Source organism: Balearica regulorum, chromosome 1 (assembly GCF_011004875.1).
Source record: "Balearica regulorum gibbericeps isolate bBalReg1 chromosome 1, bBalReg1.pri, whole genome shotgun sequence".
In the NCBI taxonomy this organism is placed as follows: domain Eukaryota; kingdom Metazoa; phylum Chordata; class Aves; order Gruiformes; family Gruidae; genus Balearica; species Balearica regulorum.
In genome coordinates, this window is record NC_046184.1 from 148,075,568 (window position 1) to 148,090,399 (window position 14,832).

The 14,832-nt window shown below is 42.8% G+C and overlaps 1 protein-coding gene across 4 annotated transcripts in view; it reads left to right on the forward strand.

Annotated features, from left to right (window-relative positions):
* IL1R2 (interleukin 1 receptor type 2) overlaps window positions 1–14,832 on the forward strand; it is a 46,540-nt gene that overhangs the window by 11,064 nt on the left and 20,644 nt on the right. For 2 of the 4 annotated variants that reach the window (XR_012832771.1, XM_075738404.1), the window contains exon 8: window positions 528–673. Coding sequence is in view for 3 of the 4 variants with exons in the window: in XM_075738404.1 (XP_075594519.1) it covers window positions 528–673 (146 nt within the window). In the remaining variant the exon portion in view is untranslated. The other 2 variants (XM_075738425.1, XM_075738417.1) reach the window with 2 other exon arrangements.

Here is a 14,832-nt window from a genome sequence, read left to right on the forward strand (position 1 = left end):
GTTGAAGGAAGCTGGAAACTTCCTAGACAGTTTCTTGTATTGAGCTCTTGGCTTTGGGCACGTGATAGACAGGAATGGTGGATCAGTTTGCTGAGTGAACATTTTCAGGGTTATGTTATCCATATGTCCTCTTCCAGCCAATAGTAAGAATTAATCTCAAAAATGAATAGGTGGTCATAGAGAAGGAATTAGGTCTTTCCACAACACTGTGCAGAGAGCTCAAAGATATAGAGAATTCTGCTTGCCTTTCTTCCCTCCCTTTTCTTTATTTTTGCAAGACAAATCCAGCTCTTCTTTTTTTCCTGGAAGATTCAACAAGTGCAGGATGGGTACTGACTGCTGAGATAGTTGGCAGTTGGCACAACTAGGCTGGAAGACAGAGGTGTCCTCTTATGCTGAGGGGCTGGCTCAGAAATGAGCAAATATCCAATGCATTTTCTTGCAATGTGCTGTTAGAATGAACATATCGAACAGAAAAAAGCCAGCTTATAAAAGAATTTAACATTAAATTTTCCTTTTTCTTCCAGAGAAATTGTAGAAAATGGTGAAAACTTCATTGAAGTGCCACTGATTTTTGATTCTGTTGAAGAAGTGGATTTTTACACAGACTTTACGTGTCTGGCCCAGAACAGATATGGCTACCAAGTGCTGCCAACAAGGGTCAAGCAGGAAGGTAACTAGTTTGACCGCTTACTTGGGATAATTGTTACAGTTATTCTAATGCTAGATTATCATCCAAGCCTTTTATACTGTCAGGACTAGCATTGGGATGAATTATTGCTTGGGGAAAAACTGGTTGCCTCTTTCACCTGCAGGCTTTGGAATAGCTTGTTCACAAAATATACTTTTTGTGGGCCACTCACTGACATATTCTGCAGGGATAAGGATCTGCACTGGTATATCTGTTCATAGGGCTGACAGAGCTCCAATGAAATGATGGCTCCAGTGAGACTCCTGGCAAACTCCCATGGGGTGCAGCAGGGCCAGATCTCCTCCAGTTCTTCAAGATGTAGTGGGGAAAAAAAGACAATAGCACAATAAAGATCAAAGTGTTCGTTCTCCTCATGCACCACCTGCTGCCAAAATAACAAGAAGTGTAAATTATGATGGGTGTTGTTATTTTGGCTCCTAGTGATGGGAAGAGAAGCCCTAAGCTCAGTGCAATTAATGTGGCGGAGTGATAGACCATTGGCCAAGAACCAGCTGTAAAAACAATATGTGAAGCACTGCTAATTGTTTCTTTGCATGATGTTGATGAATTGCCGAAGCTTGCTCACACTGTCTTAGAAAGGCACATGAACATTTACAGTCTTCATTATGAGTTATACCTTATGACTCACTCCAGCATCCTATGATGAAGGATTTGTACTCATTTGGTAGATGATGTGCTGCCCTTGTCTTCCGTGAGCTACAGAGCAGGCAGTCCATGAACCAATATAGACTGGAATAATCCAAAATGGTCTGGACGGACACTGGTCTTGGAAATTAGCTGCATTTTGGGAAAAAGCTCAGAGTCTTAGCTTGATCATTAGTAATTTATAGGCTGCTCTGTATGAGAAAATTATTCACAGAGCTTGAGGGCAGACTAGCTGTTATGTACTCCCTCTCCATGTGGTGCTTTTATTTCCTGCTTGGAGTGTCTCTGCTTCTACCAAATTAAGATAGAAAGCACGTAGCTGCCCTGAGCAGGGGTTGGGAAGAGTCATGTGTATGCAAAAGTTTGAACTTTAAATTCTCACCCTCTATTGTTTTGCAATTGTTCCTCTCATCTTCATAAACCCATTTCCCAGAGCACTCAATCGGTAGGCCTCTTCCTTTCACAGGTGATCAACCCTGCTGGAAGGTTAACTTGCAGACATCCTTTTTATTGTGATTTCTCCTCTTCCTCCTTGAACTGAGATAGACAACTATGTTCCTGGGAGTTTTTTTGAAAATATTTCATTTCTTTACTTTTCCAGCTGTTGGCTTGTCCTGGTACATTGCAATGATTCCCGTCGCGTTGGCCTGTGTGATCGTGGGGGGGATATGCATACACAAGTGCTGGAAGCGGAGAGCCGATAAAGGATACGCAATAGCAAAAGTTTAAAATCTGCTTTATTCTCCAACCACCAACAGAACAAAAAATCATCCTGGCTATCTTTCACATGTGACACATAGAGACATTTCAGACCAGACATACTGCTTTCCCAGCAGATGGATATATCTCAGCTATTTTCCTCTTCTCCAACTCTTCGATCTTATGAAGTTATAAATATAAGTTTGCATTTTTATGCTGCGTAGATGCAGGAAACCTGCTTCTCTTATTTTGCAGCTAGGGTGCAATCTGTAGCATTTTGGAACACAGAATATCAGAAGCATGCCCTGGATATGGGAAGCGTAGGGAAAGGGAGGTGCTCTCGCCCTTTGTAATTCCAATGGTCTTATTGTTTAAAAAAAAAAAGGAAAAGAGACCCCCTAACATCTGAAAACGGAAGCTAAGAAAGCTTGCTATGGAAGGACTATTGCACACCAGAGTGAAAATTCAGTTTTCTTAAGCATCCAAATTGATATTATTTTACTTCAGTCTAAAAAAAGTCAGTTTTTTCCCTTTTCCAGAGCCAAATACAGTTGTCGTGGCAACTGTATATCTACGAACATTTCCACAGAAAATCTAAAGTTTTTCACCATTTGGATTACTCTTGGCTTAAATGGACTGTCTCAGAATATCCCTTCCTCAAGGGATAACTACATCAGCATAACAGATAATTCTACATGGGATAATTCAGTTCTGTTTTATCTACCAATATCTCATAGCCAGAGATTCATAGGCAGCTGTAACATGTTGTTTTCTTTGCCAAGAAAAAAATTTGGAGGGATGTTTTAGTGTTTTGAGAGTCATTTGACTAATACAGTTTTATTCCTGGAAGTGATTGGACAGATTACCAGTAATAACATACAGTCTTGCCCTTCTGTGCCTCTAACTCTTTCATGACTGGCCTGATTCTCCTCTCTGATATGAGTATAAAAGTCTGGCATAGATTCCCATAAACAACAAATCTGCACCAGACTAAAGCTGGTGCAGCTTTGGGAACTTTGTGTCCTTTAATTTGAAGTATGCAAATCGATTACTCATGATACAAAATGCTGCCTGTTAGGTTAATCTAACTGGATTCCAGTCTTGACATAAATCAGCAGGGAGAAATAATCAGTGACCATGATGTACTTTGAGGATCAGAATGAGTAGAATGGCTTGGTTACTTCCTCTTCCAAGAGATAACACTTATGCTAGTTGAGAAATAGTTCCATCATATATACTGTATATTATCTTCATCCGTATAGGAGAGGAAGAGATCCAGCCTTAAGGTCTAGATTGTTACAGACCCATAACTGACACCTCTCACAGACACTGAAGGTAAAGCTTTTTGTTCGGGTAAATCAGCCCAGAGGTTTTTTGAACTCTGTAGGAAAAAAAATAATCAGGAAAAAGTTTGGCTCCAAAGAAACAAATTGTAAAGTAAGAACGTTAGAACTGCGTGTGGTTCCACAGCCCAGGGAAATGAATGACTTGCATCCATCTGGGAGAGGTCATAATCTAATTCCTTTCCACCACCATTTGTAGCTGATTCTGAGTTTAGCCCAGTAAATATTTTGAAGGATTTTAAAGACTAGGGTGTGGTTTGAGATAAGAAACTCTTCAATCTCTTAGCAAGAACCTTCACATTTTATGAGATTCAAGCCAAAGTCTTCCTTTAAATATTCTAAACACTTGCTGTGGAGATACGGGCACAGTGATTAGATTTCTAACACAGTCTGAGTCAACAGCAACCAAAGACGACCACAGGAATTACTGTTTCCAAGTGCAGGATGTTAAAGATGATGATAAAGAATACATATATTTTATGGGCAGATGGGAAAAAGATGGCTGCAAGTGTGGAAAACAGTCACTCCACTTGGATATCTGTTCTTTGAAGGAAGAAAACTATAGACGAGCTATCATTGGAACAAGCATGAAAAATGTTTTAGGTACATCAAGAATGCTCATTTTTATTAAGCAATTGCTAGTATGTGGATAGAGAACAAATTAGGTTTGCCAGTAAGTGTAACCTTTTGAAATGTGGTATGTTCTTCCCACCCATCTATATCCTCCAAGAGTACTGTGATAACACATCTGGCTGCAGGAGCGGGGCTGAATTTCACCAAGTAGTGGAAAAGAAGTGGAACTTTTGGTATATGGTGCCATGAGAAAGTTAAATACGTCAGATCCTCCTCCAAACTAGAAGAGGAGAAAGAAATGTGAATGTGAGAGAAAAATTTGGCACACAGAGGACTGATGTTACATACTCGGTGGTGTCTTGAATACAAGGGGAATGTCAAGATACAACTGTTTGTCTCTTATGAAGTGATATTTGCTTTTCTAACTACTGGTATAGTAATGTTCCAAAGGCTTTCATGATAGGTAGACTTGTTCAAGTGAGCTACATAGTGTAAATGTTTTCCAGGTAGACTTGAACAAGTGACCTACATAATGTAAAAGTTTTACATTTATTTGTATTATAAACAAGGATAACACGGTCTATATTGGTTTTGAAAATGTTATGTGAAAAATGAAAAAAACATAAAAACCCAAAAGAAAGTGCCGGTGCGTGAGTTGGGTGGGAAGGAAGAGGTGAGATGGCTCTTTGGGGGTGGCAGCTCTCTCCCGGAGAGGTGCATTTTTACGCTGCGCTCTGCTGCAGAGGGGCTGGTCCCTTGGGGGGGTGCAGTGACCCCCGCACCGCAGGATGAGCTCCATCCTTTGGCTGCTTCTGCTCTCGCCCTGCAGCTGTGCCTTGTCACACCCAAGGGAGACCAAACCCTGATGGGCCACACTCCGCTCCTGACTGCTACCACATTCATGGCTGTCCTCGATCTGCACTCCCCCGAGCATTTGGGCTCACTCTGGGCAGGAAGATCTGGGTGATCTTCCTCTCTCTGGCTACAAACTGTTGAAGTATTGCATCCCTCCACTCACTTCTGTGGGGGAACTTCTGGAAATGTAGGTTAACAAAGACTGTCGCTGTGAGGATGTGAATTTAGCGTGTGCTCCCCAGGCAGGGAGATCTCTCTTATTCAGCTTCCCAAAGGCAAAACTTTTGTCTCCTTTTTCCAGTTAAAATTAGAGAACTCCGGTTGTCACTGTCCTTTGGGTGGGTCCATCCCAGGAAGTTCAGAGTCATTGGCCTCAATGTACTTTGAGGAGAAAATGTCCTGAATCTCAAGGCAAACTGAGACTGAGGACTTGTGCCAGTTTATAATCAGACCTGAAAAGAAATACGACATCAGGGAATGCCATTTCACATCAAGAATTCAGTGCTCTGGACCACACTGTTTCTCTTTGGAAAAAAATAATGATGTAAGGAGGACAAGGTCACCTTGTTCCTGGGACTGTGTGGGTTTATAGCATTTTCCGGAGAGCTTATCTATCCGCAACATCTTCAAAGGAACACCTACAGAGGGGAAGAGACTGGTGTCCCACTGTCTTGGCATGAGTTAGCATCCAGGACAGTTGCTGCTCATGTGGAAGTAGTTCTTTTCAGGAAACATGAGCTCACTTAACAAACAGTCCTTTTCTTGTTTTACTCAGCATATGTGATCTTGATGTCAGCTATCCATGTAAACAGGCAGCATAACTACTGCTTGGCCAAAGTAGCACCTAAAACAAAGTAAATGTCATTTGGAGAGCACCAGATAACTAGATCTGCTGGTCCCCAAGCAAACCCCTCAAATAAATGTGGGAGCAAGTGGAAATAAGAATTGCATCTGTGCCCAGAGCTGATTTTTGGCAGATCAAGATAAGAAGGTTAAATTTTTTTAATCTAGTAGCTGGGGAGGGAAGGTGTGTGTGCGGGAGGACAAGAAACATGTGAAATACCATTGCCGGGAATAATGCTTTAAATATGAGAATAGCTGATGGAAGTGTTTGATGATTATTCTGACTCAAGTCTGCAAAGCAAGAGACCCAGGAGAGCAAAACAAAGTAAGGAATAGGTCTTATGTTTTGGAGCTGAGAACTCCCTGTCCACTCATAACCTCGGAGCTGCTAAAGACAGCCTAGGGTGCGGTGCTTCTCATCCAGCATTCCACCAGCCGAAAGCACAGCTAGGTCCAAGCTAGCCATTGGTCTTTCATCTCCCCTCAGTGGAGAAAGAGTTATATGCAGTGACTAAAATAAATGGGATGAATTGCCCTCTCAAGATGTCTGTCTTTTTCCACCAGTTTAAAAGAAAGTGAGACAAATCCACCCTGGATTACAGGAACGATTGGTTGTGGACAACTTGATTTCAGGTTGTTGGAGAGGTTATAGAAGGAAACAGATTTAAGCCCAGAGACACCCTTTCATGTAGCTGAGGCTGCTGGGCTTTCTTGAGAAGCGACCTTAGCGCTGGCAGCTCCCTGTGCAGAGCAAGGACAGAGGCTCACACTAAATGTAAATACTGCAAGTGGCTGGGAGGCAGGTACAAAGGAAGGTATTGTGGGATACAACACAAGACACTGACGATGTCTGGTCAATGCCTTCTGTGGCAAATGTTTGTGGCTCATGGACCATGTGGTCGTGAAGTGCCACAGCTGCTACAGGAAGAAAAAGAGCTGCTGTGTGTGTGAGGCTGAAGTACACAGAGCCTTCCTGGGACTGGGAGGAGCGCTGCCGGGCGACTGCAGGCGAGCCAGGGGCTCTCGGGCAAGCACGGGGAGAGCAGGGGCTGCCAGCCCTTCCACTGCACTCAGCCAGCTCAGCTCCCACCGCAGCCAGCACCCGCCTGCTCCTAGCAGGCACGGCTGGGCAACAGCAGCAGCAGACCGGAAAAAATATTGTAATGTACAAATGGTATATCATGTAACTAGCCTGCTGCCAGCGGACAAACACAGACTGTCGATAAGAAAACCACTAAAAATATATATAACTCATTAGTCTGCTTTAGTGTGTTCATTGCACTGGAAATTATAGCACTCTATACATTAGCTATTATACACAATGTAAAGAGCTTGATAAACTAGGTGAAATACAGCACCAGTCAGTTTTCTAGAAGGACATATTGTTATTTTCCTGAAGTTCCTCCAGGGAGAGCCAGGCACCTAATAGTAACGAGGAAACTTTAAAAAACTCATCCAGTACTGCAAAGTGTAGTTTGGCTGTTGCAGTTGTGTGTCCCTCCTACCAATGTTAGGGTTTTGCACCAGAACTTGATGACAACTGCAGGTATAAACAGCAAACTCCTTTGTAATGTGTTGAAAAAGTCAATCTCTCAGTCCTGGCAAGATGTGAAGGTCTTCTCTTTCTGACTCTTTTTACTGGTTTGTCATCTGTTGAGTAGTGCCACAGGAACTTCACTTATACGTACTTACATTTCATAGAAATGCAAGTCTTAATTTCTTTGTGGACGATGAGGCATTACCAGCAGGGCTTGAATGGTACTATTCATTTAAAGCCTTAGAGGCCCTGTTTTGCCTTGGTTATAGAGGATTCATCCATCTGCTAAGCTGTGGGATAAGTGAATCATCCTGTTTGCTTGCTTTGGCTCCCAAATATGCTTCGTCATAAGTGCTAGGGAGGCCAGACTATGACTGGAAATAGTTGATACTATGTTTGTTTACTTACCAAAAAAAAAAAAGACTCTCAAGTAACTTGTGGCTTTCAAGTTGGGGATACAGCTGAACTAAGTAATTAAAGGGTATCATTATATGTACCCTTAGCATGTTGCTACCACTCTCTTGCTTTTGACTGGGACTTACCATGGCCAAAAAAAAAAGTAGCCAATTTGAGAGCTCTCCAGAGCAGACAGTGGGCAAGCCACGGTGGTTTCTGAGCTCTCATCATCATAAACTGGCCAGACTGTGGATGCTGGAGACTAGGGCCTCCTTCTTGTAAGTAAAGAAGAGCTATCAGCTCACGGGAGAAACAGATGCCCTGCCTTTGATCACAGCTGATGGGCAGTTTACCTGCTGAATCTAAGCCAGTAAAATGCAGGAGGAAGCACAGTTGAAAAAAGATCAGAGATTAACATCTCCACCTAAGAGTGGCAGAGCTGTATGACTGATCACTTCTTGCTAGGAAAGAATATGTAAGCTTTTTTTTTTTCTTTTAATTACCATGCCGATGTGGTACCATTTAGGACATCTGGATTGCATGGGAGAATGTAAGGATGCGTGGAAGAGGGTGGATTCCCGTGGAGAGCTGCAAAGTGCTGCAAGGACACTTGAGGAATGGAGAACTTGTGAGAATAGGCAATATGAGCTTATCTTCTGCCTGGAAAGGCAAAGACAGGCCATGCTAGCGGCCTGTGAGCAAAATTAAGTTGGCCGCTAATCACTGCAACAGGGAGGTCCTGAAAGAGCTTCTCAGCAGGAATAATGGCTAGGAAAAGAAATTACTTTTGACCTGGAGCTGGGTACAGTTATGAAAGGGATTTGGTGTGTGTGGCAGCAGGGGGTCTTCCTGCAAGGCTGCATCATGTCCTGTGGCTTTGTGCTCTTTATTTCCATTGAAAAAAAGGCTGAACAGCTACAGATAAAAAAATGCCATCTAAGTTTAATCATTGTATTATTATTATTTCCTCAGTTAAATCTCTAATGCCCATATTTACCACTCTTTCAAGATTGTAAGGGCTGGGAGATCAAAAGAATTAGCGCTGAACACAATTGCTGGATATGTCTTTGTAGACATGTCCAAAGTCCTAATCTGCTTTAAACTCTGCCAGGAGATGCCAGTTGCCCGTGGAAAATAGTCCTTAATTAGATTTGGCTTTCCTACTGTAGGGAGTGATCTGGTCTCTAAACAACCCTGTGTTGTAAGAGATGAGTTAGCTCCTCACATGACCAAGTGCCTGTGTTATGCAGGGAAGAGGAGGAGGACAAGGCTGTTAAATGCTGCTCTGTCCTTTTTCACTCAGTCTCATGAATGTTGCTTTCTGCCTGTTTATTTTACTGTTTAATGGTTGCTCCTGTGGCTTTCACTCTTGGCCGTGCATTGGGAACCACGACAGAGCAACGCTGCCCCAGCGAGGGTCCCAAGAGCTTCCCAGCTCAGGCCAGCAGGATCTCTCAGACTGCAGGCAAGCAGCAGGAGGGAAGTCTCTGTTGGGAATGTCAGGTTGCTAGAGACAAGGAGCAAAGAGTGCAGCAATGATAAGTGGCAGTGGCACGCAACTCCCAGCCCTGGAAGAGTGCTTTAGGACATAGAAACCAGCTGCTGAAACACATCTGCTAAAGGCTTGACAGAAATACTTTATGGGATCACATTTCAGGATTATTGCCTGTGCCCGGATGTAGATTTTTTTAGCTTTAATTGTAAGTGCAGAATGTTGATTTACCCAAAAGGAATCCCCTCACCTCTCTACCCTTAAATCAGTAACTCAAGTTTTTCATCAACTGTATACCCAGTATGGGACACACTGGTTATGCAGACGCAGTCTGAGACTGCATATATGTCAGCCACCAACTTTGTAGTTTAGATTTAGTGCTTGTAATATTTAGCATTTGCATTCATTCTATTTCTTTTTGATTAAGAAAACAAATTAAATCCTACTTTTACAATGATTTTTAAAAGTGGACCATGGGACTTCAGTCTTGTTATTCCTAAAAACAAATTATTATGATGCAATGCTTTGAGGAGGTCTGAGCATGCCACAGCACAGGCAAAACACAATTTACAGAGTTTATCCTTGGTCCTAGGTCTCTCCAGGAAGTTGATCCAGTTTCAGCACTTTTCCCATCTTCCTTTGCTTTATTATGCTTGTAGCATATATTTTAGCAAAGCAGATACAAGGAGACCAACTGTACAACGACTCTGCTCAGAGTTAATTTTCTTTAGCTGTGTACCTTTGCCAGTGTTACAAATTCATGCAGCTCTCACGGGGTCAGGGAGCCTCTCCTGGAGCTGGGGCAACACTTACATTATGAGCTACGTGCAGGACTCCTGCAGATGAACTCAGGAGGGGTAGCAATCCCCTCTGAGTGGATGCTATGCCCATTTAGTCACCTTCCAGTGAAGATCAACCATTCAGGAAACGCAGCAGAAGCAGGCAGGACTCTTCCCTCCCCTCCTGCTTGGGGGTGGTATCAGCATGGAGATGGGGAGGGAGAGGAAAGAGGCCAGTCCCGGCGCAGCTCACCTGCGAGCAGTCGTCCTTCGGCTTCCTCTCTTCCCAAGACATCTTGCTCAGCAAGGGGAGAGGGAAAAGTCTACTGTATCTTCTCACACCTCTTCCTTTCCTCTGCTGTCAGGGCAGAGGAGAATGAGAGGGGCACACGGTGGGACCCAACCTCCTGCGTAGGGGGAAAAAACAAACAGAGCAACCTGCATGGTGAACTGGTGGAGACCTGAGTGGAGCTGTTAGGTCTCGGTGTTTTGGTGTGGCACAGACAGGACCTCATAGCCCAAGACCTGGCAGCTTTGCAGGCTCTCTCTTCAGCTCTTTGGAGCCCAAAACTCAATTCTACCCTTCAAAACAAAGCATTTTGCTTAATTATTGAAAGAGATAACAGAGAGAGAGAAAACACATTTAAAAACAAGTGGGTTGCTGACATAGGCATATTGGACCATAATGCCAGTGTAGCCTGAAACACATAGGCTTTTATTTTGGGATAAGCACCACTTCCCCACCTCCCATTCTCTTACATCCCACTCCTCACATTTGCGAGGGCACCCTGCCTGCCCTCCAGACCCCGTCTCTTGTACCACCTCCTGTGCGAAAGGGGGAAGCCCTGTTACACCAGTGGCACGTCTCCGCCGGCGTGGCACAGCCCCCTCCCCATTCCAGGCTATTTTCCCTGGTCAGCTGAAGACCCAGGTGATGTCAAGCCAACAGAGTGCCCCAGGCCTGGCTGTTCCTCTCCCTTTGTGGGTGTTTGGGTGCAGTCACTTTGACTTCAGTCCCTAATACAGGGATGTGTTTTGCTCAGGGATGAGGCAATTCAGATTGGCTCACGAGGTGGGAGCCTTTGACTCCTCGCTACGTATATAACATGAAATTGGCCACGTAATTAATTTTTTTCGACAGCAACCAAAATATGTCAATAACTCATGGATGCTTGTGGTCATATGCTGTCATTCAGCCTTTCCATGTGAACTGAGTAAAACTTTAATGCATGGGATCAGAGACCACAAAGTATTTGTGTGTTACAATAAAATAATGTGAGCTGAGGCATTTTTAATGGATTTCTTTTGAAATGCAGATGTCGATAGTATTGTATTTTCAACTTTCTGCATTTCTCATGTCATTTAAATGCTGTAAGAGTGATGACTCCAGGTTCATGTGAGACAGCTGAATTTAGGTGGTGAAATGAATGCCAGACTCCTAATGAAACAGTGGTTGTTAAGAAGTGACTAATGTAGTTGCAGCTTTTTTCACTTGGTCTGAACTTGTGCTTTTAGGACAAATAGTTAATATGTGCATGTTTTGGTTGAAGAAAGGGGCAATTTTAAAGTTAGCACAGTTATTTTTTGCTGTATGTGATTTGTTCACTCATCTTTTGACCTCATTGCTTCCTGAACCCACTGTCTGGACCTTGTGGCTCTCCAGAGTTTAAAGGCAGGGTCTCAAATGCTGTTTTACAAAGCTACTTTTGCTTTATGGGCTTGGGGAACCACTCCCTATACCTCATAACGAATACACACAAGTGCAGAATGGAAGGAAAGAAAGAAGGTGTCCAACAGTTCTCCTAATTTTGGCCTAGATGAAACTTATGAAAACTTTTCTGTGTGCTTTGTTGGGTTTTTTTGATAACAGATTAACTCTGATTCTATATGACTGCAGAATAAGAAAGAAAAAAACTCAGGAAAGCTTTCTTAACATACTCAAAAGTATTGCTTATCTTTTGTGTTTATCAGGGACATTAACAGTGAGGTGTCCATTCAGTAATACATTCAGCTAACTTTCTTTGACCAGTAAATTCAAAGTTTCTTTGCTGCATCATTAGCAAGAAGTAATTTAATGATCCAGCTGGCTGTCAAAGGATGGACACAGCATCAGTAATTACCCATGCCTGGTTGGCTTAAGTGACTTGTTTGTCATTCCATAGGAGCTTTGTGGCATCGCTATGGATGAAATCTGATTCTCAAACGCAACATTCACATCCTTAAAAAGAATAATCAGTTTTCTCATTCTTTTTCTGCAACCTCTGCTTCATCCCTTACTAGCTTCCAGCTTTTGCAGTGAATAAGAAAGGAATTCTACCATGAGCAACCTCCTGTATGGTGCAGGCCTGATTCACTTCCATGGCTTGGCCCTTCCTGTGCTCTGCAAGATGGGGAAAAGAATATAATGCATCATCTATTTAAAGAATGTATCTTAATGTGTCTGAATCCTCAATTCTTATATTGCCTAATTTCAGAAAGCTTGACTTTGCAATGAGTTCTTCAAACACTTCTTTGTGTGCATAAGTTTCCCTAAAATAGCTTTTTGTTTATTAAAAATCACAGTGGTAAGTTGAATCTTAATCAAGTCAGGCCCGGCTGGAGTCAAAGGGATGGAGGATGTCAATTAGAGAAATAGTACTGCAGAGTAGTGTTGCGGGTGGACACAGAAAAATACTGCCATTCAAAATTAGGGATGATAGTGTTATTTCTACTGCTTGCCTCTCGAATGACTACTTCTTCCACTGACCCTCACCCCTCTGCTACTGTTTATGACTCCCTGGCTTGGTCCACTTCTGATGGCATCCAGTCTCAGTCTCCACCCTGACATTCTCCCATCTCTCCTTCCTGTTTTGGGGCTAGCTGTCTCTTGCAATTTGGCTATGAGGAGACAAAATATGAACTCATGCCATATGTTCTCACTCAGTATCTCTGTACTGCTTTTCTGGCTTCAGTTGAGAAGGAAAGCTTTTCCACAAACATCTGCCAGCTGATGACTGCTTAAACTGGAAAATAGCTCCTTGGTTCCCATAAAGAGGTACTTTTCCTTCCTTGTCTGGGAACAAACCTACACTTTTTCTAGGAAAGGCGTAAGCTAATGCTGAAGGCCATTGGGTTCTCAAGCTGCTTTTTTCAGAAACTGTTAAGCACTTTGCATCTTAACTCGCATCCTTCCACACCGCATATACAATGTGTGTCTGCACGTACAAAGAGGAGAGATTGTGTTTGGCTTTGAAATACGTTCTCTCATCCACATCTCAAGACAGAGGTCATCTGTCATTCTCCATTATGACTTGCACTAGGCCAACTGGACCTATAGACTGAAATACCATCTTTTTCTTTAAATGTGAACTCTGACTCCCTGAACTTGCAGCGTGTCTAAGTTCTGCACATCCTGCACCTTGGCCTGTAGATCCAAGACAACGACAACTCCACCTCCTAATTTCTAGCATTTTCTAACCCTTCAGGTCTAATTCTATGTGGCCTGAAGATTTCCTAAGTGCCTACAGTTGGGTGCTGATACGTGCACAGAAGTGCATGCTGTAGAGTGAAATGCTGTTCAAGCTGTGCTGATATTCAGACTTCTGCAGAGAGCCAGTTGGCATGCAAGGGCAGCCCTTCTGAAAAGCTGGACTTGGGTGTTGGTGGCTCCTGCCTTTGCATAGTGCTTGGGATGATAGACTTCCCCTCAGAAGGGGAAAGACCAGATCTAAGCTGTTTTTTAGAGTGAGGAAACTGAAACTCCACCCCAGAAGAGTGCTACTGCATGCCAGGCTGCACGTGCCTGAAACAGCTGAGGGAAAGGCCAGGGGGACATGAGTGTCTGGTCCTGTCACTGTCACGGTTTTCTTCTTCTGACAGCAGCTGATGTAAGAGGCAGGCTCATCCCAGGGAGTAGGGAGTGGAGCTCCCCAGCCCTGCCGCTTCCCGGGGAGTTCGTCTGGCTCCCTCTCCCCCACCTCTACCTCTCTGCAGGGGGAGGATTTGGGAAGGATGGAGAAGGGGCAGCCCTTCTTATTTTCTCCTTCCCCAGTCCTTCACGTGAAGGAATAAACTCATTGTGCCTCATTCTGTCTGTTGGGTTTTCAGGTTTTATGAATTCAGACTATTTCTTTATAGTTGCGGCTGTTGATTCTACTTCTCGCTTCTTGTACAATTCCTTTTGCATTTGAAACTCATGAGTGATCTCCTTATGCAGCCTTGTTGGTCCTTACCTACCTTAAAACCTTCCTTTGCACTGAGATTGTACTCCTATTTCTCCTTTTTTTTTTTTTTTTTCCCCTAGGAAAGCCCTAGATTTCCTTCCAAAGGGATAGTAGGTTGATTGCATTCTTTTTTTGATCAAAGATTCTCCCAGTCTCCTGCAACTTGTGGTACTGATTTACTGACGACATTCTCAATACATAATGACATAATTAGAGAAAATGGAAGAAATGCAATAAATGTACCTTGTGTTAGTTAATTTCCTGCTCACAGATTGCGTCAGAGGGCTAAATATGTTCCACATGAGAAAGGTCTTTCAAAATAAACATTAAAAAGACTTTAGTAGTTAATATCTGATTTTAAACTGAGATTTACTGTCCCACTATTTCAAATAACAGAGATTCCCTTGGAATCTATTCTATTTTTGTATACATATTTATACACGCTATAGAAATGCTACATATATATATATATTTATGTAAGATCTGATTTGTCCCTACATTTAATCCCATATTCTTTTTTACTTTATTCTGCAGTTTCATGTAATTCTTCCTCTTCTCTTTTTCACAACATACTGTGAGATAGTTTATTGCAATCTGGCCAGTTAATATCATAGCTAGATAGGTACAGGAGAGAACAAGAAAAGCACGAGAGGTTTTTGGCTGTACAGTCACATTGTATATGATTCTTCTGAAGTCCAGAAAGAGATGGAAGGCAGACTTGTTCAATGTTTTTTAGGTAAAAGTAAAAAAGGGAAA